The 22,809-nt window shown below is 45.1% G+C and overlaps 1 protein-coding gene across 1 annotated transcript; it reads left to right on the top strand.

Annotated features, from left to right (window-relative positions):
• The first annotated feature begins 1,428 nt into the window (after positions 1–1,428).
• On the top strand, positions 1,429–7,503 carry LOC147031904 (uncharacterized). Its single transcript, XM_085868999.1, has 2 exons — positions 1,429–1,981; positions 2,107–7,503. Exon 2 carries the CDS (start codon positions 2,210–2,212, stop codon positions 2,960–2,962), a length of 753 nt encoding a protein of 250 aa, XP_085725125.1. The 5' UTR covers positions 1,429–1,981; positions 2,107–2,209; the 3' UTR covers positions 2,963–7,503.
• Positions 7,504–22,809: the final 15,306 nt, after the last annotated feature.

The following is a 22,809-nucleotide window of genomic DNA, read 5'->3' as shown; positions in this document are numbered from 1 at the left end:
GCCAATCAGAATACAAACACATTAAAAAAAACGTTAAAATATCCGTTTCAAGATATTTATTCAAGAAAAAAAACGATTAAGTGTTAAGTGGAGACGTATTTATTTATTAAACCAAACTTGATTTTCTCATTCTGTGGACGGAACTTGAAGCACTCAAGTCAGCACTCCACTCAAAACCGTCCATATGGAACGGCAGGCTTGGCAAGCGCTCGCTGGGAACTGAACACACCGTGGTTGTCCAGCTTTGTTCATTCCATTGTGACGTAGATTGACTGATTGAAAGATATCTTGGACAATCAAAACTCAACAAAATTACAACACGTGATCATTTGTAAACCTGTTTCATTCATAAATATCCGAATATTTACAATTCAATGTTTGTTCTGTTCATTTGACCTTTACATGTGAATTTACACCAATAAACGTCGAGACTCTGAGAGACATTGGTTGGTTGACGACTCCTTGTATCTCGACCTCATGTCCTGTCAGTCATTGGAATGAATTACACCGAGGAACGAATGAATTTCACCGAGGAACGAATTATTTACACCGAGCAACGAATGAATTAAATCGAGGAACGAATGACTTACACCGAGGAACGAATGAATTACACCGAGCAACGAATGAATTACACCGAGCAACGAATGAATTAAACCGAGGAACGAATGAATTACACCGAGCAACGAATGAATTACACCGAGCAACGAATGAATTACACCGAGCAACGAATGAATTACACCGAGGAACAAATGAATGAGTGAAACCGAACAAACCGCTCACATTCTTACCTGTTTCCCGGATTCCAGGTGTGTCCCTTGGAACACCGTCCCAAAGGCTCCAGCTCCAAGTTTGTGGATAATTTCCAGGTTCGGAACCTGTAAGGAAACATAGAAACCTCATTCCACTCCGAGAGGACTTTCTTTCACAGGGAAGGAAACAATAAAATATAAAAATAATATTTCACATTCTGTCCGTGTGGAGGATGAACCTGGGGGTTGTACACAAGGTGAACATGAACACCTGGGGAAGAGAATCAAGAGGAAATGGAACATCTGGTTCACCTTGGGCATCTCGTGGGGATAACCCTCTTCACGTCTCCAAATATTCACCTCCTGCTTGTCAGGAGATTTCTCCTCGTTTTCAAACGGAGAATGAAAACTAATTCTCTGAGGTAAAACCTCAATTAGTCTCATTGTCAAAATGCACTCGAGGATATTGGAAAAGAGAGAGAACGTTGGAAACGTGTTATCACTACCAACGTCTTCACTCGAGTGAAACAAACACATACAGTGACGTCATTCCCTGGGAGCGAATGGGAACGCCCCTTCATTGTACGTCATCATGGGCCGTTAAAAATTGAATAACGGTTCTGGGGCGGGGCGGGGCGAGAGGGGGTGTGGGGCCGGGGCGAGACGGGGTGTGGGGGCGGGGCGAGACGTGGAGGGGGCGGGGCTAATGGCGGATATTTTAACTGGAAGTCGAGAAATCAAGGGAATGAAATCACCTTCATTCTGTGGGAGCGAAATTCTCGACTCCTCATGGTAATAATTACATTACCATGGAGAGTATTATGTTATTTCCCTCCTCTGCCATGAAATAAACTGCTGTGCGAACAATTTACATGATGTTAATCGCGGTAATGACGTCATGACGTAAATCAAAAGTCCATGTGGGTGAAATGAGGGAAGAATCGAATCCGCATATCGGAATAAGTGAATAACACCCCAATGTCCCACGGTTTGTGCTTCTGACGAAAATACGAAAACCTCCATATTTGTTGTTATTTAAAATAAAAAGGGTATTTCCGTGTTCATGTGGAAGAGTTTCACCCATGAGTGTGGTGAATCGAAGGTCGTGACGTGTGATCACATGTCGCGCGGCTCGAGCACGGAATAGATAAAGCCGAGCTCCGCACGAACGGGGTGATTGTCCCAGGGGCATTGTCATTTACGGCGGCGGTTCACTTGGTGCTCGTTGAATGGTGAGAATTGAGAGTATATCGGACTCCGTGCTTATACTGATTTATTTTGCGGTGATCGGTTGCGCGTGTATACCTTACTGCTTATGTACTCCTTGCTGCACCTGTATTCCCTGATGTGCCCGTAGAAGCGGCTTCAATCAAATGGAATAAAGCCTACACTCTGAAGGTTCTTCTCTCGCTTACATTTCAATTTATTCCATTTGGTTTTCTCGGCTCTCTCAACCAACGATGGACAAGATCTACAAACCAGAGAGGTTCGACGCTGACCCAAACGCGACTGACTCGGAAATGAAATGGTCGCATTGGTTCCGTTCCTTCTCACACTATCTGACCATCATCGAAGAGGGAGCCGACAAATTGGCCGCCCTTGTGAATCATGTCTCGCCCAGTGTATACAGGCTCTTCTCGGAGTGTGACACCTACGGAGCAGCGATCGACGTGCTGCAGGCTCTCTACGTGAAGCGCAAGAACGAGGTGTACATACGACATCTTCTCAACACACGCAAGCAAGCAGCCGGGGAGACAATCGATCAGTTCCTGCAAGCTCTGAGACAGTTGGGAAAAGACGGCAGCTTCCGGGCCGTAACCGCCGAGGAACACCGAGATGAAGCGACCCGAGAGGCATTCATCCAAGGGCTCAGGTCAGCCCACATACGGCAACGCTTACTGGAGAAAGTGCAACCCACTCTTGAAAAGGTAGTCGACCAGGCTCGAGCGATGGATACGGCTCAGCAGCAATCTGAGTCATTTGGGACACCGATGCTGCTAATGAACGCCGCTACGGTGGAAACTCAAGGAACCCCACAGGGCACCCCTGACACAGAGGATGGAGAAAAACCAGAGGAGTCGGATACCCAGACCTCGACAAACTCCTCAGCAACTACTTCGGTTGGTAAATGCTTCTTTTGTGGGTACAAAAGACACCCCGCCACAAATGCCCCGCCAATCTACTCTAAGGAAATCTACTCGAAGGAGAAATAAACCCACTTCTGCGGCTCTCTACTCACAAAATAAACTAACTGCAGCCTCACCCGGGAATCTATCCAAGGCTATCATCAACGTACGAATTAACGGGCATATGGCTGAGGCTCTGATTGATACCGGTCGCTCTGAAAGTTTCGTCAACAGCTCGCTAGTGAAGGGCAGGAAATGGAAGATCCACCCGACAGACAATACGGTATGCATGGCCGCCACATCACTACAGTCCCGCGTACGAGGGTACTGCAATGTTGAATTGGACGTAAAAGGGTACACGCATCGGGATGTAAGGGTACTGGTGCTTCGTGATTTATGCGCAGACGTAATTCTGGGTCATAATGTCCTCAAGCAGCACACGAGCGTCGAAATACCCTTTGGAGGAAGCAAACCTCGTCTAATTCTAAATGCTTTGACCACCGCAGAGGTAACGTCCCCCCAGCTGTTTGCTAACTTGTCGCCGGTCTGTAAACCGATAGCGATCAAATCGCGGCGATATACCACTGCCGATATGAACTTCATCGCTTCAGAGACCAAGCGATTACTGGAAGAAGGAATTATAGAACCGAGCGATTCGCCATGGCGCGCACAGGTGTTGGTCACCGCCAATCAGAAACATAAGAAACGAATGGTTGTCGATTATTCCCAAACGGTCAATCGTTTCACCCAACTCGATGCCTCCCCTTTGCCGCGCATAGACGAGATGATCGAACGCGTGGCCAATTATAAGATATTCAGCACCATCGATTTGCGAAGCGCCTATCATCAAATTCCCATCCGAGAGGAAGACAAACCTTACACCGCATTCCAGGCAGGTAGACGCCTCCACCAATTCAGGAGGATTCCGTTCGGTGTCACGAATGGAGTAGCTTGCTTCCAACGAGTTATGGACGACATCATCTCAGATGAAAACCTCAAAGACACTTTTGTTTACGTGGACAATGTCACGGTGTGCGGTAAGGATCAGGGGGAACATGATATGAATCTGGACAGATTCTTGAGCATTGCTAGAAAATATAATCTGACCCTCAACTACGTGAAATGCGTATTCTCGGCAAGGTCAATTGACCTTCTCGGCTACACGATAGCCGACGGCACGATTAAGCCTGATCCTGGACGATTGCGCCCACTTCGTGAGCTATCCCCACCTCAGGACCTGCAGACAATGCGCCGGGTGATAGGCATGTTCGCTTACTACGCAAGATGGATTTCCCAATACTCCGAGAAAATACATCCCCTAGTGCATTGCTAAAACTTCCCACCAGATGCCGCTGTTGTAAAAGCTTTCCACAGCCTCAAAGATGATATCAGTAATTCCGTGGTATTATCGATCGATAGCTCGGTGCCCTTCGTGGTGGAAACAGATGCTTCTGATCACGCGATAGCTGCGACGCTTAATCAGTCCGGGCGACCCGTCGCGTTCTTCTCGAGAACTCTCTCTGGAAGCGAGCAGAGACACTCAGCAATAGAGAAGGAAGCGTACGCTATTGTCGAAGCCCTACGTAAATGGAGACACTATTTACTGGGAAACCATTTCACGCTCGTCACGGACCAGCGATCCGTTGCATTCATGTTTGATGGGAAAAATAACGGGAAAATTAAGAATGAAAACATTATGAGATGGCGGATAGACCTTGCCTGCTATAGTTACGACATTGTTTACCGGCCCGGGAGGGAAAACCCTGCTGCAGACACCTTCTCTCGGGTCTACTGTTCGGCGACAATCAGTCAGGCTTTGCAAGACCTAGATGTGTCTCTTTGCCACCCAGGGGTAACCAGAATGGCACATTTCGTGCGCAGACAAAACCTTCCCTATTCTATAGAAGATATTAAACAAATGAATGCTTCATGCCCTGTTTGTGCTGAACTAAAACCCAGATTCTATGGCGCCGCTCCTGGCAGGTTGATCAAGGCCACTTCACCCTTCGAGAAACTAAATATCGACTTCAAAGGGCCCCTGCCGACCGAGACAGACAACAGATACATATTCACTGTTGTTGATGAATATTCAAGGTTCCCTTTCGCATTTCCGTGCTCGGATATGACCTCGGGCACTGTCGTGAAATGTCTCTCTGACCTCTTCGCTATGTTTGGGAAACCTTCGTACATACATTCAGACAGAGGGCCGCGTTTCATGTCGGCCGGGCTAAAACAGTTCCTATAAGAGCACGGCATAGCAACTAGTCGAACGACTGGTTACAACCCACAGGGTAATGGGCAGGTGGAACGGTATAACGGAATCATTTGGAAAGCCGTAACTCTGGCGTTGAAATCAAGAGGACTGGGCCCCGAGCGGTGGGAGGTTACCCTTCCCGACGCTCTGAATTCCATATGCTCTTTGCTCTGCACGTCCACCAATGCAACTCCTCACGAACGAATGTTTACTCACCAGCGACGTTATGTTGACGGCCAATCGGTGCCCAACTGGCTAACCCATCCCGGAACAGTGTTCATGAAACGCCCGGTACGACAAAGCAAGTATGAACCCATGGTGGAGGGTGTCAAACTCATCGATACTAATCCAGAGTATGCTCATGTTAGACTCCCGGATGGCAGGGAGACCATTGTGTCGGTTCCCCATTTAGCTTCCTCAGATACTCCTCCCGCAGGTACACCACCATCTGGCACTCCTCCCTCTGACATCCCCTCCCCAGGTGTTCCCCCCCCAGGAACTCCACCCGGGAACGGTGGCGACGGAGCTGCCGCGTTCCACCCGAGAGCGATCGTGGAGTCATCTCCGGCACGAGTCGAGGCTCACCAAGAGGATCGGAAGCCTCCCTCAAGTGAAACCGCCATTTACTCCCAGAGAGGTCGACGGATAATACCCCCTCGCCGACTCAATCTGTAAAGGGGATTACTGGCATCCTCGATGCTCATGCTCCTATATGCTCATTACATCATATATCGATGCTCATTACCATGCTCCTACAACTCAAAATAATCCTCACTGCTTGGCATGTATGCTTCTGTCGTTTAAATAGTTTACGTTGCTTGAAATGTATACTCCTATAGCGCTGAAGCAATCATGGTGCGTTAGTTGGGCCTCTAGTTACATTTTAAAGACGGGGAGAATGTGGTGAATCGAAGGACGTGACGTGTGATCACATGTCGCGCGGCTCGAGCACGGAATAGATAAAGCCAAGATTCCGCGCGAACGGGGTGATTGTCCCAGGGGCATTGTCATTTACGGCGGCGGTTCACTTGGTGCTCGTTGAATGGTGAGAATTGAGAGTATATCGGACTCCGTGCTTATACTGATTTATTTTGCGGTGATTAGTTGCACGTGTATACATTACTGCTTATGTACTCCTAGCTGCACCTGTATTCCCTGATGTGCCCGTAGAAGCGGCTTCAATCAAATGGAATAAAGCCTCCACTCTGAAGGTTCTTCTCTCACTTTCATTTCAATGAGCAAAGATTTCTGGTGATCTGCAGACGACGGCACTTCAGAGTTCTAACCAATGACAGGGGAAAATAATGTGACGTCAGATGAATTGATTCACCAATCCAAATACAGTACCGACTGTACACTGCACTGTACAGTGTGTACTGATGGTAACTTGTCACAAGTAAGCCATGTCTGCTTTTTACCAACACATGTCCGGTGCTCAGTAAAGCCATGAGAAGGAGCGGCGGGAAAAAGAAACACAGAAAGGCTCTCGTACTATGTTCCATGTCGGTGTTATTAAGAGCAGTATCTCTCGTTCAGTGACAGGAGACCTCGTGTTCCACAAGTGAGGGAAACAATTTGTGAGGAATCTCAAGGTGGTCCCGCGATTGATGATATAAAAGAACAATTACTTCGTGGAATTGAAAGTGAAGTTCAGAGAGATGGTGGATCACAATCACAAGGCCATCAACTCTCACAGAACATTGAGAGCCCCTCAAATTCCAATGTGTAAACTATGACGTCACCAAGTCTGAAATTCCAATGTGTAAACTATGACGTCTCCAAGTCTGAAATTCCAATGTGTAATCTATGACGTCACCAAGTCTGAAATTCCAATGTGTAAACTATGACGTCACCAAGTCTCTAAAATTCCAATGTGCAAACTATGACGTCACTCGGTCTCTGAAATTCCAACCCAGACAGAAGAAGAAACCTGTGAGAGAGAGAGAGAGAGAGAGAGAGAGAGAGAGAGAGAGAGAGAGAGAGAGAGAGAGAGAGAGAGAGAGAGAGAGACAGAGAGAGACAGAGAGAGGCCATCAGGAATATCCGAAAGAACTTCCTTCTGATGGACAGGGTCACAAATTTCACACAAATATCTTCAGTTCCAAAATGTCGAACGGTGAAACTGGCCCAGTCCTTGATGAATATTATATTAATAACCCATCACTCCGTCTGTCTGTCTCGTTGGGACGTTGTGTGGACGTTACTGTCATGGCTGATTGTTGCCTCGTCCTCCCTTGCGCTGGTTTGTGTTTCCACACTCCCCATTTCGTTCCTGTGTGTTCGGGTTTTTGTTTGTGAGGTTTTCCTGTGTTTCACCTCTGTCTTCGTGTGTTTTTGTTTGTGAGGTTTCCCCGTGTTTCCCCTCTGTGTTCGTGTGTTTTTGTTTGTGAGGTTTCCCCGTGTTTCCCCTCTGTGTTCGTGTGTTTTTGTTTGTGAGGTTTCCCCGTGTTTCGCCTCTGTGTTCGTGTGTTTTTGTTTGTGAGGTTTCCCCTCTGTGTTCGTGTGTTTTGTTTGAGTTTTCCCCTCTGTTCGTGTGTTTTTGTTTGAGGTTTCCCCTCTGTGTTCGTGTGTTTTTGTTTGAGGTTTCCCCTCTGTGTTCGTGTGTTTTTGTTTGAGGTTTCCCCTCTGTGTTCGTGTGTTTTTGTTTGAGGTTTCCCGTGTTTCCTCTGTGTTTGTGTGTTTTTGTTTGTGAGGTTTCCCGTGTTTCCCCTCTGTGTTGGTGTGTTTTTGTTTTGTGAGGTTTCCCGTGTTTCCCCTCTGTGTTTGTGTGTTTTTGTTTGTGAGGTTTCCCCGTGTTTCGCCTCTGTGTTCGTGTGTTTTTGTTTGTGAGGTTTCCCGTGTTTCGCCTCTGTGTTCGTGTGTTTTTGTTTGTGAGGTTTCCCGTGTTTCGCCTCTGTGTTCGTGTGTTTTTGTTTGTGAGGTTTTCCCCGTGTTTCGCCTCTGTGTTCGTGTGTTTTTGTTTGTGAGGTTTTCCCGTGTTTCCCTGTGTGTTCGTGTGTTTTTGTTTGTGAGGTTTTCCCGTGTTTACCCTCTGTGTTCGTGTGTTTTTGTTTGTGAGGTTTCCCGTGTTTCCTCTGTGTTCGTGTTTTTTTGTTTGTGAGGTTGCCCCGTATCCCCACCTGTGTGTTTGTGTTTTTGTTTGTGAGGTTGCCCCGTGTTTTCCCCTCTGTGTTTGTGTTTTTGTTTGTGAGGTTTTCCCGTGTTTCCTCTGTGTTCGTGTGTTTTTGTTTGTGAGGTTTTCCCGTGTTTCCCCTCTGTGTTCGTGTGTTTTTGTTAGTGAGGTTTTCCCGTGTTCCCCCTCTGTGTTCGTGTGTTTTTGTTTGTGAGGTTGCCCCGTGTTTCCCCTCTGTGTTCGTGTGTTTTTGTTTGTGAGGTTTTCCCCATGTTTCCCCCTCTGTGTTCGTGTGTTTTGTTTGTGAGGTTTCCCGTGTTCCCCCTCTGTGTTCGTGTGTTTTTGTTTGTGAGGTTTCCCCGTGTTGTTTTTGCCTCTGTGTTCGTGTGTGTTTTGTTTGAGGTTTCCCCTCTGTTCGTGTGTTTTTGTTTGAGGTTTCCCCTCTGTGTTCGTGTGTTTTTGTTTGAGGTTTCCCCTCGTGTTCGTGTGTTTTTGTTTGAGGTTTCCCCTCTGTGTTTGTGTGTTTTTGTTTTGAGTGTTTCCCCTCTGTGTTCGTGTGTTTTGTTTGAGGTTTCCCGTGTTTCCTCTGTGTTCGTGTGTTTTTGTTTGTTGTTTCCCCGTGTTTCCCCTCTGTGTTTGTGTGTTTTTGTTTGTGAGGTTTCCCGTGTTTCCCCTCTGTGTTCGTGTGTTTTTGTTTGTGAGGTTTCCCGTGTTTCCCCTCTGTGTTTGTGTGTTTTTGTTTGTGAGGTTTCCCGTGTTTCGCCTCTGTGTTCGTGTGTTTTTGTTTGTGAGGTTTTCCCGTGTTTCCCCCCTGTGGTCGTGTGTTTTTGTTTGTGAGGTTTCCCCGTGTTTCGCCTCTGTGTTCGTGTGTTTTTGTTTGTGAGGTTTCCCCGTGTTTCCTCTGTGTTCGTGTGTTTTTGTTTGTGAGGTTTTCCCGTGTTTCCCCTGTGTGTTCGTGTGTTTTTGTTTGCGAGGTTTTCCCGTGTTTACCCTCTGTGTTCGTGTGTTTTTGTTTGTGAGGTTTCCCGTGTTTCCCCTGTGTTCGTGTGTTTTTGTTTGTGAGGTTTTCCCGTGTTTCCCCTCTGTGTTCGTGTGTTTTTGTTAGTGAGGTTTTCCCGTGTTCCCCCTCTGTGTTTGTGTTTTTGTTTGTGAGGTTGCCCCGTGTTTTCCCCTCTGTGTTCGTGTGTTTTTGTTTGTGAGGTTGCCCCGTGTTTCCCCTCTGTGTTCGTGTTTTTGTTTGTGAGGTTTTCCCGTGTTCCCCCTCTGTGTTCGTGTGTTTTTGTTTGTGAGGTTGCCCCGTGTTTTCCCCTCTGTGTTCGTGTTTTTGTTTGTGAGGTTGCCCCGTGTTTCCCCTCTGTGTTCGTGTGTTTTTGTTTGTGAGGTTGCCCCGTGTTTCCCCTGTGTTCGTGTGTTTTTGTTTGTGAGGGTTTGTCATCTCGTGTCGCCTGCCTGCGAGCCGGAGGAGCGTGCCAACACCCGATGCTACCCTCCGTACCTGATGCTTGGACGGGCCTCGTGTTGCGGGTTCGAGTCCCGTCACCCCAAGATCGTCGAGAACCACACAAGGTGGACAGGTCCAAGCTTGCTTCTCTTCCCTCAGCCCGTATTCCCTCCGAGCTGACGGGGCAATAAAGACCTCGACTTCCATCTCTTTCTGGGCATTTGTGTGTGCGAGTGTGTGTCCTTGGGCCCCGTCAAAAGTAAATAAATAAGAACAGAGTTCAATTTGTTCGACCACTTTATTGGCGTGGAACGACAATAATCAAACAAGTATTGAACAGGTTGAAACGCCCACAACATCTCAGGCTCCGGCTCAGGCTGCGCATGCGCACTGGCACAGGGGACCGTCTTTATGTCGAAGTACCGTAAAGTACAATGTTCTCGAGTAACAACTGTGTCAGTGCTTTCTTTTCTCATTGTACTTAGCATTTCTTACAGTCATGATAACTCTGCTCTTTGTGTGCTTCCCCTCCCGATTATTGTAAAATAAATTCCCCTTTTGTTGAATGTCCCAGCGCGTCCTTGTCCTTTCTGCCATTGGTTTGCCACGGTGCGTATTGAGGATGAGGAAGGCCGTTGCTGCCGTAATTGTGCATTTGGACTGACGGACCTCGGTAACCATACACTCGGGTTTCGCACGGTCACGACTCGTTCCGCTCGAGGCCTGCCGAGGGTGTGGTTACCCTGGAGTTGGACTGCGTGGGTATTTCGGTATATTGAAGTTGCCAATGAACCATGCGACCCCATGCGGTCGACGTATTGGCAACCACGGGTCCTTTAATTGACCCGTCGGCTCCGGAGTAATCCGGGGTGACGACCTATAAATTCTGGGTGCTCGGAAGAGCCGACTCTACTGCTCCATCTTGCGGTCGTGCTCGCCACCGAGACCCGGCTCCACAACAATAATGCTCCTTTTGGGCTGTAAAGATGCACGTGCCAGTCACGTGATGGGTTTCCGGAGACAAGTATTAATGGTACTCAACAACAATTATCCCTCTCTGAACGTCATTTCAAAGTTCACTGTAAATAGTCATGACGACCAAGTAGATGTTAACACTGACTCCCGAAAGTGCTTTGGTTGTGGTTCAGTGGGACACGTGAAATAGTTTTGCCCTCTTCGACAAACGCAGCTTTCCAGCAACAACGACTCACATATAAATGTTTACGTTTCTCTTTCAACGAACGTACAGGATCAACCGGCTGAACAAGTGGACACGCCCCCTCCCAATGACGTACAGGATAAATTAACTGAACAAGTGGACACGCCCCCTCCCAATGACGGACAAGATAAATTAACTGAACAAGTGGACACGCCCCCTCCCAATGACGTACAGGATAAATTAACTGAACAAGTGGACACGCCCCCTCCCAATGACGTACGAGATATATTAACTGAACAAGTGGACACGCCCCCTCCCAATGAGCCAATGGACAGTGTCGGTGATTGGTTCATTCCCTTCTCAAAAGTTGATAAACGTCAACTCCTTGCACCACGTGTGTCACCTTCTGGTAAAAGAGAAATCAGTGAAAATGTAATTAATGGAATTCCATGTAATAACAGATTTCCCTTTCTGGAAGAATAAAGTTATCCAGAAACATCCGTTTGTACGAACATTAATTATCAATGAAACAATCGTATCGAACTTTCCAATCCCAATGAGTGTTTCCAACCCCACAGAAAGAGTCCTCTCGTACAAGGACGTTCCTTATGGAGACTGATCCAATATCCAACAGTCACAGGAGCAGGATAAACTTTTACAGACTCTCTCCAAAAAAAACAATTAATGAGACAAATAAGGACACCGAGGAAACAATGGAGGAGAGTTTAAATCCTCCAAAGGAGAGTGACACTCATGACCCGAGCCCCGTGGCCGTGTCACGGACAAGCTTGGGGAATCTCTTACATTCCCAAGAATCCCCAGACGTAACTCTGATATGTAAGGGGCCGAAGAAGATTCCTTCATTGAAACCGAACAATCACGTGATGCTCACATTGAAACTGAAACACCTCTGGATTCCCCATGTGAGGAATCTCATGGTGAAGGTCAAGATGAGTCCTCTCAGATCCTAAAGGCTGAAATCAGACCTTCGGATGACGAGCTTCGGGACTTCTTGAGGGATTCCTATCGTAAGAGAAATATTGATCTGAAAGATCATTTCCCTGATCTTCCGGTGTTAATTACGAAATTGAAAGAAATTGTGCGTAACCTTGTCACCCGAAACTTCACGGAGGCTCAGAAACACAGGTTAAAAAACATGATCCAGAAAACTCGACAGGACCTTCTCAAGTCAGGTCCTCATGGTGAATTTCTCTTATTTATTTGTTTTCCTTCTTTCCCTTTCTAAACACATGAATGTTTATTTCGAAGTCCAAACATTAATGGTGGTGCTTGAAAAGAACGCAAAGTTCAGGTAAAAGATCTGACACGGCGTTTACACCTGGACGTCTTGTTATTGCAAGAGACGCATGGAGATCTGACTGCGCAACCCAATGGAGAAGGATCATGAAGGGTCAGTGGTTCTTCAGTGATATCAATTCCTTCACTGCCAGGATTCCTTTCTTTGTCTCTCCTTCATTAACGCTCCAACAAGTTCATTATAATGAAATAATTCCTGGACGTCTGGCTTGTCTTCAGCTCATTGCCAACAATCAAATCTTTATTTTTTATAAACATCTATGCCCCCAATGAGAATGCTGAAAAGTATCTTCTTCCTTCTCCTTCTTCCTCCTTAAACTAGAGGCCTTTCTAAGCACAATTGACTTGAACTGTTCCTTTATAATGAGTGGTGACTTCAGCTGTTCCCTTGATCCTGCTTCAGACAGAAACAGTGTGGAGCCACATCCAAAATCTGCCAAAACTTTGGGAAAAATTATAAAAACTGTGGGACTCGTGGATGTTTGGCGTATCCAACACCCCAGACAACGTCAGTTCACTTGGTTAAGATGTGTGTCCCAGAGACACACTCCAGCTCGGTCAGACAGAATGTATGTCAATGCCACAATGTTTGATTAGATATTAAAATCTGATATCGTGCCTTCTCTTTTCTCTGATCATCTGGTTACAACATTCTCCTTTAAGCTTGCTCTGCAGTAACATGGCAATCCATATTGGAAGTTTAACGTCATGTTACTGGAGAGTGTTACTTTTTGTGAAGCCTTTGGACTCGCAGGAGTTCCCAAACTCGGGGTAATTACCACAACTACTGTAAAAACTGCATTTGGCTGGGGTAATATCAGTGGCACAGAGAGGGGGCCCACCGTGTCATGCCCCCCGCCCCTTGACGTCAGGTGAATCATCACGCTTCACGAAAGGGAGCGGGTCCCAAGTACAAAAAACAGCTAAGGCCCACACCAGTTATTCATCTACGTCATTTTCGCGCTTCATTCCACACTGTACCAGAAATACAAGGAACCAATAGGAAAGCGCGAAGCCATAAGCACCAGTCGAGGTGTGTAGCTGATGCTAATCCATTTTTAAAATCGAATTTGTGCTCAAAACGAGTGCTTTGGCATTCTACGAGAGGTCAGCTCAGCTCAGGTTCGGTTATGTTAGTTTAGTTTAGTTTAGATTGGATGAGTTCTTTGCCGTGCTGATTCAGGCCCCATTTCTCCCGTGCGACTGCAGACAAGTGCACATCTCCATCTCAGTGTCGGCATTCATTCCTGCGCGGTAAGTCGACATGTCGGGTTTGGTTTTTCACGCTTAGTATCCAGTCCCTCACGAAGATCATTGCGCCTTGGCAGTGGTTTTGCGCATGATGGTGCGGTGGTGTGGCCTCTATTAAAGTTAGGTTGTACATGACTTCGAGGCGTCAAGTTTGCCAAGTTTGGCAACACGTGAAGTATTCGCCACAAGTCACCACCAGTGAGAGATTTATTTAAATTGAGTCAGTTTACTGTCCGTATCACTCCAGAAGCCACAGTGAATGGGTGCGTGTTGTGCAGTGACTCTGTGATTGGAGGTAACGAAAGCTTGATCACATTGTAATTTTCATAACACCCAGAACTATATTGGTGAAAACAATGAGTTATGAGCTAATTTAATCTTCATTGAATTGATAAGTAATGTTTGTCAACAATGTTTGTTTATTTTTCAGCTGACAAGGAGATAATTTGTGTTTGCGTGTTTATTTTTCAGATAAGTAGGCCGAGTTGGTATTACCAAACACTTCAGCCCCAAGAATAAGACGGCATCGAATAAAATAAAGTACACACCACGTGACCGAAAGTATGTGGAAACATATCTGCAGTCTGGCTTCACTGACTTCAATGACAAGGAAGGGTGTGTGTGGCCACGGTGTGTGTTGTCTGGAAAGATCTTGTCAAATGAGAACATGAAGCCAGGGAAACGACGTGAACATCTTCGTAACGTTCACCATGCGCATGAGGGTACAGTCCACGCATCTTACGAAGTTGTATATCTCATAGCGATGCAGAAGAAGCCTCACACTGCACCGGAGGAGTTGATCATGCCTGGTGCTGAGATTCGTGTGTGAAACATGTGGCAAAAGCGAAGCAAAGAAGCTTTCAAGAGTTTCTGTTTCCAACAACACCTTTCGGTGCCGGATAGATGACATGGTGGAGGATGTTGAGATGCAAGTTGTTGTCGAAATCAAAGCATCGATGCACAAGTTTGCCATTCAGCTGGATGAGTCAACTGATGTGTCTAATTGTGCTCAGCTGATCTGCTTTGCTCGCTATATTGTTGATGATCAGCTGAAGGCTGAATACTTGTTCTGCCTTCCGCTTGAAACAACAACCACGGCACAAGATATTATTGATATGGTGTCAACCAACTTGGGAAAGCATGAAATACAGTGGGAAAAGCTGGGAGCTATTTGCACGGATGGGGCACCGGCAATGCTCAGAGTAAAATCCGGGTTTGTTGCATTGGCAAAGAAGAAAGCACCTTCGCTCACTAACGTGCATTGTGCCATTCACCGCCAAGCTCTCATGACCAAAACTCTTCCTGACTCGTTCAAAGACGTGATGACCTGTGTTATACGAGTGGTCAATTTTATAAAAGGTCGAGCACTTTACACTCGTTTGTTCAGAGTGCTGTGTGAAGAATTTGGTTCTGAAAACGTGCAACTGTTTTTGCACACTGCGGTGAGATGTCTGTCTCGCGCCAAGGTTTTGGATCGAGTTTTTGAACTGCGATCAGAAATAGCAGACTTTCTTGCTGCAAAAGCACACCCTGACAACACTGCCTTTCGTGACGACAAGTTCATCGCATGCCCAGCTTCACGATCAGACATCTTTGGAGAGATGAATGTGTTGAATTGCTCTCTACAAGGAAAAAATTCCTCCATCATCGATGTCCGAGAAAAGAAGAATGCCTTCTGTCAACAAATAGAACTATGGTGCAGGTGAGTCAATGTCAGCAACGTTGCTATGTTTACCAGACTCGACCAATTTCTTCAAAGTAGCGAGGTTCCGTGCCCGGCGACCGACATTGGTGAGCATCTGCCCAAACTGAAGACGTCAATGACAAAATATTTTCCCAAAAGCGAGGTTCTACAGAGGAACACTGCATGGAAAAGCAGCCATTTCTTGTCGCCGAAGATGTCATTTCTGACACCGACCCTGCAAAAGACGAATTCCTGAAGTTGAGAAATGATTCCGGGACCCGAAGCACATATGACACTGTCGAGGATATTGCATCTTTCTGGCTTCAGCAAGGAGCAATGGGATATCCAACTCTAATGACTCGGGCTATCAATGTACTTCTTCCATTTCCCACGACCGATATGTGTGAACTTGGGTTCTTGACAATGTACCACGTCAAATCCAAGACTAGAGACTGGCTTGTTCCAAGCTAAGATATGAGGCTGGTTCTGGAAAAGATGAAACCACGCATCCAAAATCTGTCTTCAACAAAACAACTTCATCCATCTTACAAAGTCTCAGTCTCGAACAGCACTGTGCAGTTAATGCTGAATTGTCCTAGAATTGTGCATTTGTTTTTTGTATTATACACAATTTTACATTGGGGTAATTCGAACCTATCAGACTTAAATAGGGGTAAAAAAAAGTTTGGGAACCACTGCATGTAGAGTGTTTTGGAATAGCCTCATAGAACGAAAAAACAGTTTAAGTAACCCAAGATTAATGTGGGACTACGCAAAGGCACAGATTGCCGTCTTTTGCCAACAGTTCAATCACTTCTCATCTTTTAGTGTAAAAAAGGAGAGGATTGTACTCGAAAAAGAAATAGTGAAATTACAATCTGATGTTGCAAACAACCCCAGAACAACAAATAACCATCTGCGAATGGAAAAAAAGGCCCTTCTAAATGATCTTGTTGACTACCAAGTGAAAGGTGCAATGATACGATTAGGATGGATCAGATTTATAATTTGGACTCGCCAACTAAATTTTTCTTTCATTTTGATAAAAGACCACCAGTCAAAGGCAAGTTGAAACCCGAAAGCTCTCAACTGGGGACATTGTGACATCACAAGATAGCATTAAGAGGGAGATCTATCACTTCTTCTCAGACGTGTTTATGGCAAATGATGTTGGCAATGATGCGATCTGATATTTCACGTCTGATCTACCCATGTTAAGTGCTGCTCAAAGGGATCAGCTTGATTCCTTACCTTCCTTGGAAGAACTTACACTCTCGCTTGCTTCTCTGCCGACTGGAAAATCTCCTGGACGAGACGGCCTCCCAGTCGAGTTTTACAAATCCTTTTGGTCTTTATTAGGTCCAGAGCTTTTGGAGGTCTTTACTAGTTCTTTCCAATGTGGAGAATTGCCAATGATCTGTCGTAGAGCAGTAATTACTTTATTACCTACAAAAGAGGACCCTCAGCTTATTGGCAACTGGAGCGCAATGTCTCTTTTAACTTCAAATGTAAAATATTTTCCAAAGCTTAAGCTCGATGCATCTCCCCCTTCTAGAATTTTTGTATCCCCTTCTAGAACAACACCTCCCACTTGGTTGTCTCAAACCTGGAAACATTACCTCTTCCACAACAACAAACTCAGCATCAGAAGATTCCCACTCAGATATGTCCTCCTGATGAACGGCAGGATGTTTCTTCCCTAGATTCTCCTGATGAACAGTACACCTTCTTGGTCCTGGGATAGGTCCTGCACAGGCCCTCAAGTTCACACGATGCACTCTTCGAACTGGCCCTCCACCCACAGATTCAACGGCATTGGTTGTACCCTGCATTTCATCCACCGAGTACACTGCAGGTCCCCAAGCATATTGAATTTTGTTCATCCTCAACAGTCTATCTATTTGATAGACAAACTGATGTCGATAAATTTTTATCATGATGGGTTTGGGGGTGATAAAATATATAAATTGATGATAATTAAAACTTGATATTAAAATAAAATATTAAATCTGAAATTGAAATGTAATCAAATATGATACGATTCTTTTAAGTATGTATCCATTTTGGAATTAATATAATTATATTTCTCCTTTGAACGGAAAGATCATCGGTATATTAAAAGTGTAAACAGGTTGAACTTTGCCAGCAAGATGAATATAAAGAAGAATTGCCTGTCATTTTAAAGCTATCTTGAGGGATTTTCTACAAAAGACAGTAGTTGGAATGTGGATTTAAGAACATGTCCAGATATTTTCGTGAAGCTTTACTCCTTCAATATTAAAAATCTTCCTGGTTTCGAAGAAGTAGACTGACCTTTTAACCTACATCGGATGGAAACTTGTTTTAATGGCCATTAGAGTTGGCATTTGACATCATTCGAGCATTCTGTGCGATGAATATGTCCAGATTTGAATTTGTGTTCCAACCATTTAAGCAGGAGCTGTCTACGACGACTGAAGATAAGGTTCACCTGGAAAACGTCAAGATCAGACGAACTGGCGCCAGTGCCAGAAAATGATAAAAACTGTGTCTTTCTGAAAACTATATAAAGACTGAGATTCTCCACTTGTATTTGAGTGATCTGGAGTGAGTTTGTTTGTCCAGAACCTCCTGTGCACGCACATTAAATCTGTCTGTTTGTTTGTTCAATAAATGTTCTAAATTGTACTGAAGTTCTGTATTTGTATCTCCACTGACCCACCTGTAAAGATGAGCAGTGCATCTTTTCCTTCTGAGCAGCAACCCTTTTAGCTGATTTCTTTTCAAAATACTCCCTTGCCTTGGTATGTGCTTCCCTCAAACGCTCCTGATGCCAAACTAGCCAGTCATGCCTCTCATTCACCGCTTCTTCCTGCCCAAACAAAGCATCAATAGGAAGATGGAGATTTACACCAAACAACAGAAGGTATGGTGAGCAACCAGTTGCGGCCTGGGGTGTCACGTTGTACGCATGTAGCCACTCAGGCAGATGTTCGGGCCAGTGTTTCCACCACCCCCACTCCCTTCCCCCAGTCGGGGGAAATGTGCAGAGAAGGTCGTGGAGCATTCGGTTGAAATGCTTGCACTGAGCGTTTCCCTCAGGATGATGGGGAGTGGTGCACGTTTTATTGACACCAGACAGCTTACACAGCTCAGCAACAACATCACTGTCAACATTCCTTCCCTGATCAGAGTGCAATATTTCAGGTACATCATACTTCATGAACCACTCCCTGAACAGGATCTGAGCTGTGGTGTCAGCCTTCTGATCTCTTGTAGGAAAAGCCTGAGTGAATTTCGAGAACACATCAGTTCCCACCAACGCATTCTCTCGGCCATCAGTACTTGGTTCCAAAACAGTGAAATGTATTGCTACCACCTCCAATGGTCGTGACGCAGACAGTGTGCCCATGGGTGCGCATATCTTCTTCGGCTGTGGCATGTTGGTCAAAATGCACCTTTGGCAGTTCTTAACTGGTGTTCTGCATTATTGCACATTCCCACCCAAAAACAACGGTGTATCAACAGATTCAATGTGCACTCTATGCCTTGGTGCCCCATGCGATCATGCATACTTTCAAGCACTTGATCCTTCAAACACTCAGGTTGCAACAGCTGTCAACATTCACAAACGTGAACATCATTAATAACCCGGTACAACTCATTCTTCTCTTGTACATGTTCCCATTCTTTCAGCAATTACACAGTAGATTTTGAAACACCCTGTCTTTCCTCTTCTGCAGGTTTTCCCTTCACATCCCAAAACTTCCAAAACACAATGAGTGTGAGATCAGCATCTTGTAACCTACGCAGTTCCTCTCTGATGTAACCCGGAAAAGTTGGCGTGTTTCCCATTGGGACAGAACCACCATCCTCTCTGATCTCTCTAGTTCATCCTCCCCTGCCAACGGCTGCCTCGAGAGGGCATCTGAGGCAGCATTACGAAACCCAGGGCGATATCTCATGTCAAAGTAAAAATTGCTTCATGTGCAACCCATCTTTGCTCTATTGCTCCCAACTTTTCAGTTTGAAGATGACAAAGCGGGTTACTGTCCAGAACCACTGTAAACTTAGAGCCGAAGAGGTACTCTCAAAACTTCTCTGATACAGCCCAATTCAGAGCGAGAAATTCAAGTTTCACAATGCTGTAATTTTTGCCATTCATCTCAACATTTCTCAACCTCCTACTGGCAGATGCTTGGACCCTCTTCTTGTCCCCTTATTTCTGATAAAGAACTGCCCCGAGACCCCGGTTGTTGGCATCAGTCTCAATGATGAATGAACGACCGAAGTCCGCAAAGCCCAACACCGGCGCAGTGATCAACTTCTCTTGTAATTCCTTAAATGAAGCATGACAATCTTCATTCCACCGGTCATCAAACACTTTTTTAAACTTTGCCGGATTTCCTTCTCTGAGACCCTGATTCACAAGATCATGAAGAGGACCAGCAATCGTGGAAAACCCCTGAAACAAATGCCTGAAGCAAGTACAGAATCCAAGAAAAGACCTCAGCTCCTTCAATGTACTGGGCACTTTCCACTTGCTAACAGGAGCAACATTTTGTGGATTATTCACAATACCCTTGCCAGAAATCTGATGTCCGAAGAACCGAACTTCCTTCTGTAGAAAATGAAGTTTTTCCAGCTTTCACTTCAGTCCTGCTTCCTTCAGTCACCTCAAGACAGTCTTCAGTCTTTCTAGGTAATCTTGAAACATATTTGAGCAAACGAATGTCATCCAGGTACACCAGCAAAAGTTGAAATGTCGTCATTCATTGTCACTTGCATGAGGCGCCGAAATGTGGCTGGTCTACTGCATAAGCCAAATGGCATGTGATGCGAGTATACTCAAAAAAACCAAATGGTGTGGGAAACGCCATCTTATGCTGGTCTCTCTCGTGTATAGCGACCTGATGGTACCCACTTGGTAAGTCAATTGTCGAGAAGAACTGTGCCCCGTGCAGTGCGTCAAAGGACTCGTTAATCTGTGGTAATGGAAAAGCATCCCGTCTCATTTTTGCATGCAGTCGACAGAAGTGCACACATAGACGCAAGCTCCCATCAGCCTTACGTACTAACACTTTAGGAGAAACAGAAGCGCTTGTGCTCTCCTTGATAACTCCTTTACTGAGCAGATTGAAAATGTGTTCTTTAACCTCCCTGTACTGAGTCGGGGGAATCCTACGATATGGCTGAGTCACCAGGATCTCGTCCACTGAAGGAATCTCATGACGCACCTTGTCAGTGTAACCTGGAACCTCGTCCTTCAGAGAGAAAAACCTCAGAATGTCTTACCAATAAATTTTTAAATTCGCTGTCTTGTTCAGGAGTGCCCCGACATTGGCTCCATCGAGAATCAACCTGTGCTCCCCATCACTCATTTGTCTTCTCAGGCTGTCGATGGTCACCTGCTCACACTGGCTGAGATGCGTTGAAACCGAACCTCACACAGGTGATCACACTCACACAGGTGTCGTGTAGCCCGAGACAGCACACCAAACTGTCTTCCTGGATGAAGCCAAACATCCTTCTGCAAAAACGTTTGGCAACCTGCACTGGGAACAAATATTGGTGAGTCCCTATGAGCATCAGAATCACTAACAGCCCTTCTGCCAGTGGTGTGCTCCCTGGCTCCATTAAACTCCTGTTATTGTCCCCTATCATATTTCCCAGTCCTCTTGCCATAACAAACACTATATTCTCTGTCGGTACATGCACAGTCTCCTTGCCTGCAACTCCAGCCACAGCACTCTTTTCAGCAAGCCCACACTTTTGTACCTACAGGAACACTTCTCTCAAATCAGGCCAGAGTTCCTCCACATTTGAAAACTAGGAAGGGTTTGAAACAGCAAAGGGCTTACCTTGGGTATCCTTTAATGGTTGCTTTATGCAACTTCTTCAGCAAGAAGAGCATGGGAGGAGTCGATTTATTTATATAATCCTAGCCACCTGGGTTTAATTGCTTCGTTGAGAGCAAATTGGTAATTCCTTCCATTTGCAGGTGAAAGATGTAGATCGGTCTTCGTTTTTCATATATATATATATATATATATATATATATATATATATATATATATATATATATATATATATATATATATATATATATATATATATATATATATATATACATACACATGTTTATGTTTTCATAAACATATATGTTTTCATATATGTTTCGGCGATACAAATCACATCAGCGGTCATCAAATTATTGTCACATTTCATATCAGCTATATGTTAAGCGTGAAGTAACCCATTGATATTTCAGCACATGATCTTAATGTCTTCACGTTCTTCGGAGTCATCATCATACGCGAAAACTTGGTCGGGAAGAAATTTCTTACATAATTTGTGCAAGTTGATGGGTTTCGATAAGCGGAGCAGCTCCTTCTCAACAGGTTTGGACAGCGTGATCAGGGATGTATCGAATGCTTTCAGATAAAGGTTAGTCAGTCTCTTGACACGCGTTACAGCGACGTAGAACCAACCTGGTTGTACATTGCTAGGTTTACCCTTCGCATCGGTGAAATCAATGATCACTTCATTTTGGGTCATCACTTGGCTTTTGTGACGAGTGATAGCGGATGCAAGTATAAGAGGAAACTGTCGACGCGTCACATTCCCGTTATTACTCTTATCGACCGTGAACATACCATTCCTTCTCACAATCGCATAGCACCTTTTACGCCTTTGCAACCATGTTTTTACATCCCCGAGCTGTTACGTAAGCTCCGACATTGTCCGCAAAGTTGACCCATATTATTTCTACCTTCTCCTGCTAAGGCGAGTATATTGAACAATAGGAACCCCACTCGACTACATATCCTCGTGCACCGTTGGTGAGCCCATCTGGTCTATTCAAATTCACAGGAAGCATTGCAGGACAATCAACCTTCACTTCAAGTTGATAGGGCAAATTGCCAGTCTTCGTATAATTACCGTGTAATTTCTTAGAAGGAATCTTACAGACATCTTTTTCAGGGTGCGTCAAATGAATACTTCAGATGGACCTTTGATCAATTTTAGTTTCTCATAATTTATTTTTTCACGTTTTTCATTGCTGTAAACAATTATTGCTAAATCGCCGGTGTTGTTGGCTTCGTTGTTATATTCGTTTGGACATGGTATAAGCCGTTCTTTCAAATGGTCAATATCCAAGTCTGACATCGTATTTGTACCAATTTTATCACACACAGTTGAGAAATCAGGATCTTCTAAAGAACGCATCTTCTCTGTCAACTCGTACTGTTTGAAATATATCTTCCAATTGTGTGGGGTGGTGAAACTCGCCTTTCCCTTCTGGACATATCTCTCATAGATGGCAGAATCTACGACTGGAGGAAGTTGAAGAAAATCTCCACAACATATCACCGGTAAGCCAACAAATGGTTTGTCTTTTTCGAATAGTCGTTGGCATTTTGTATGGATATCATGGAACTTCTTAGCACCGACCATCGATATTTCATCAATGAATAGACACTTTACTTGATCATATTTATACGACAATGTTGCGAACGAGGAATATTGTCGAATATTCTCAGTATTTTGGCCAGGTATTTATTCCAAACAGGCCTCTATAGTCTGACCATCAATGATATGAGCAGTTGTGGCCGTGGAAGCCAAAACGAGAACTGAAGGTTTGTCAAGATTATCACCAGATTTCATAAGAAGAAATTTCGCGACTTCGATCAGTGTATTCAATAGAAAGCTTTTTCCTGTACCAGCTCTCCCAGC

Source organism: Eptatretus burgeri, chromosome 2 (assembly GCF_056783735.1).
Source record: "Eptatretus burgeri isolate ZD-2024b chromosome 2, Ebu_testis_v1, whole genome shotgun sequence".
In the NCBI taxonomy this organism is placed as follows: domain Eukaryota; kingdom Metazoa; phylum Chordata; class Myxini; order Myxiniformes; family Myxinidae; genus Eptatretus; species Eptatretus burgeri.
This window is presented reverse-complemented; position numbering and strand designations above follow the sequence as displayed.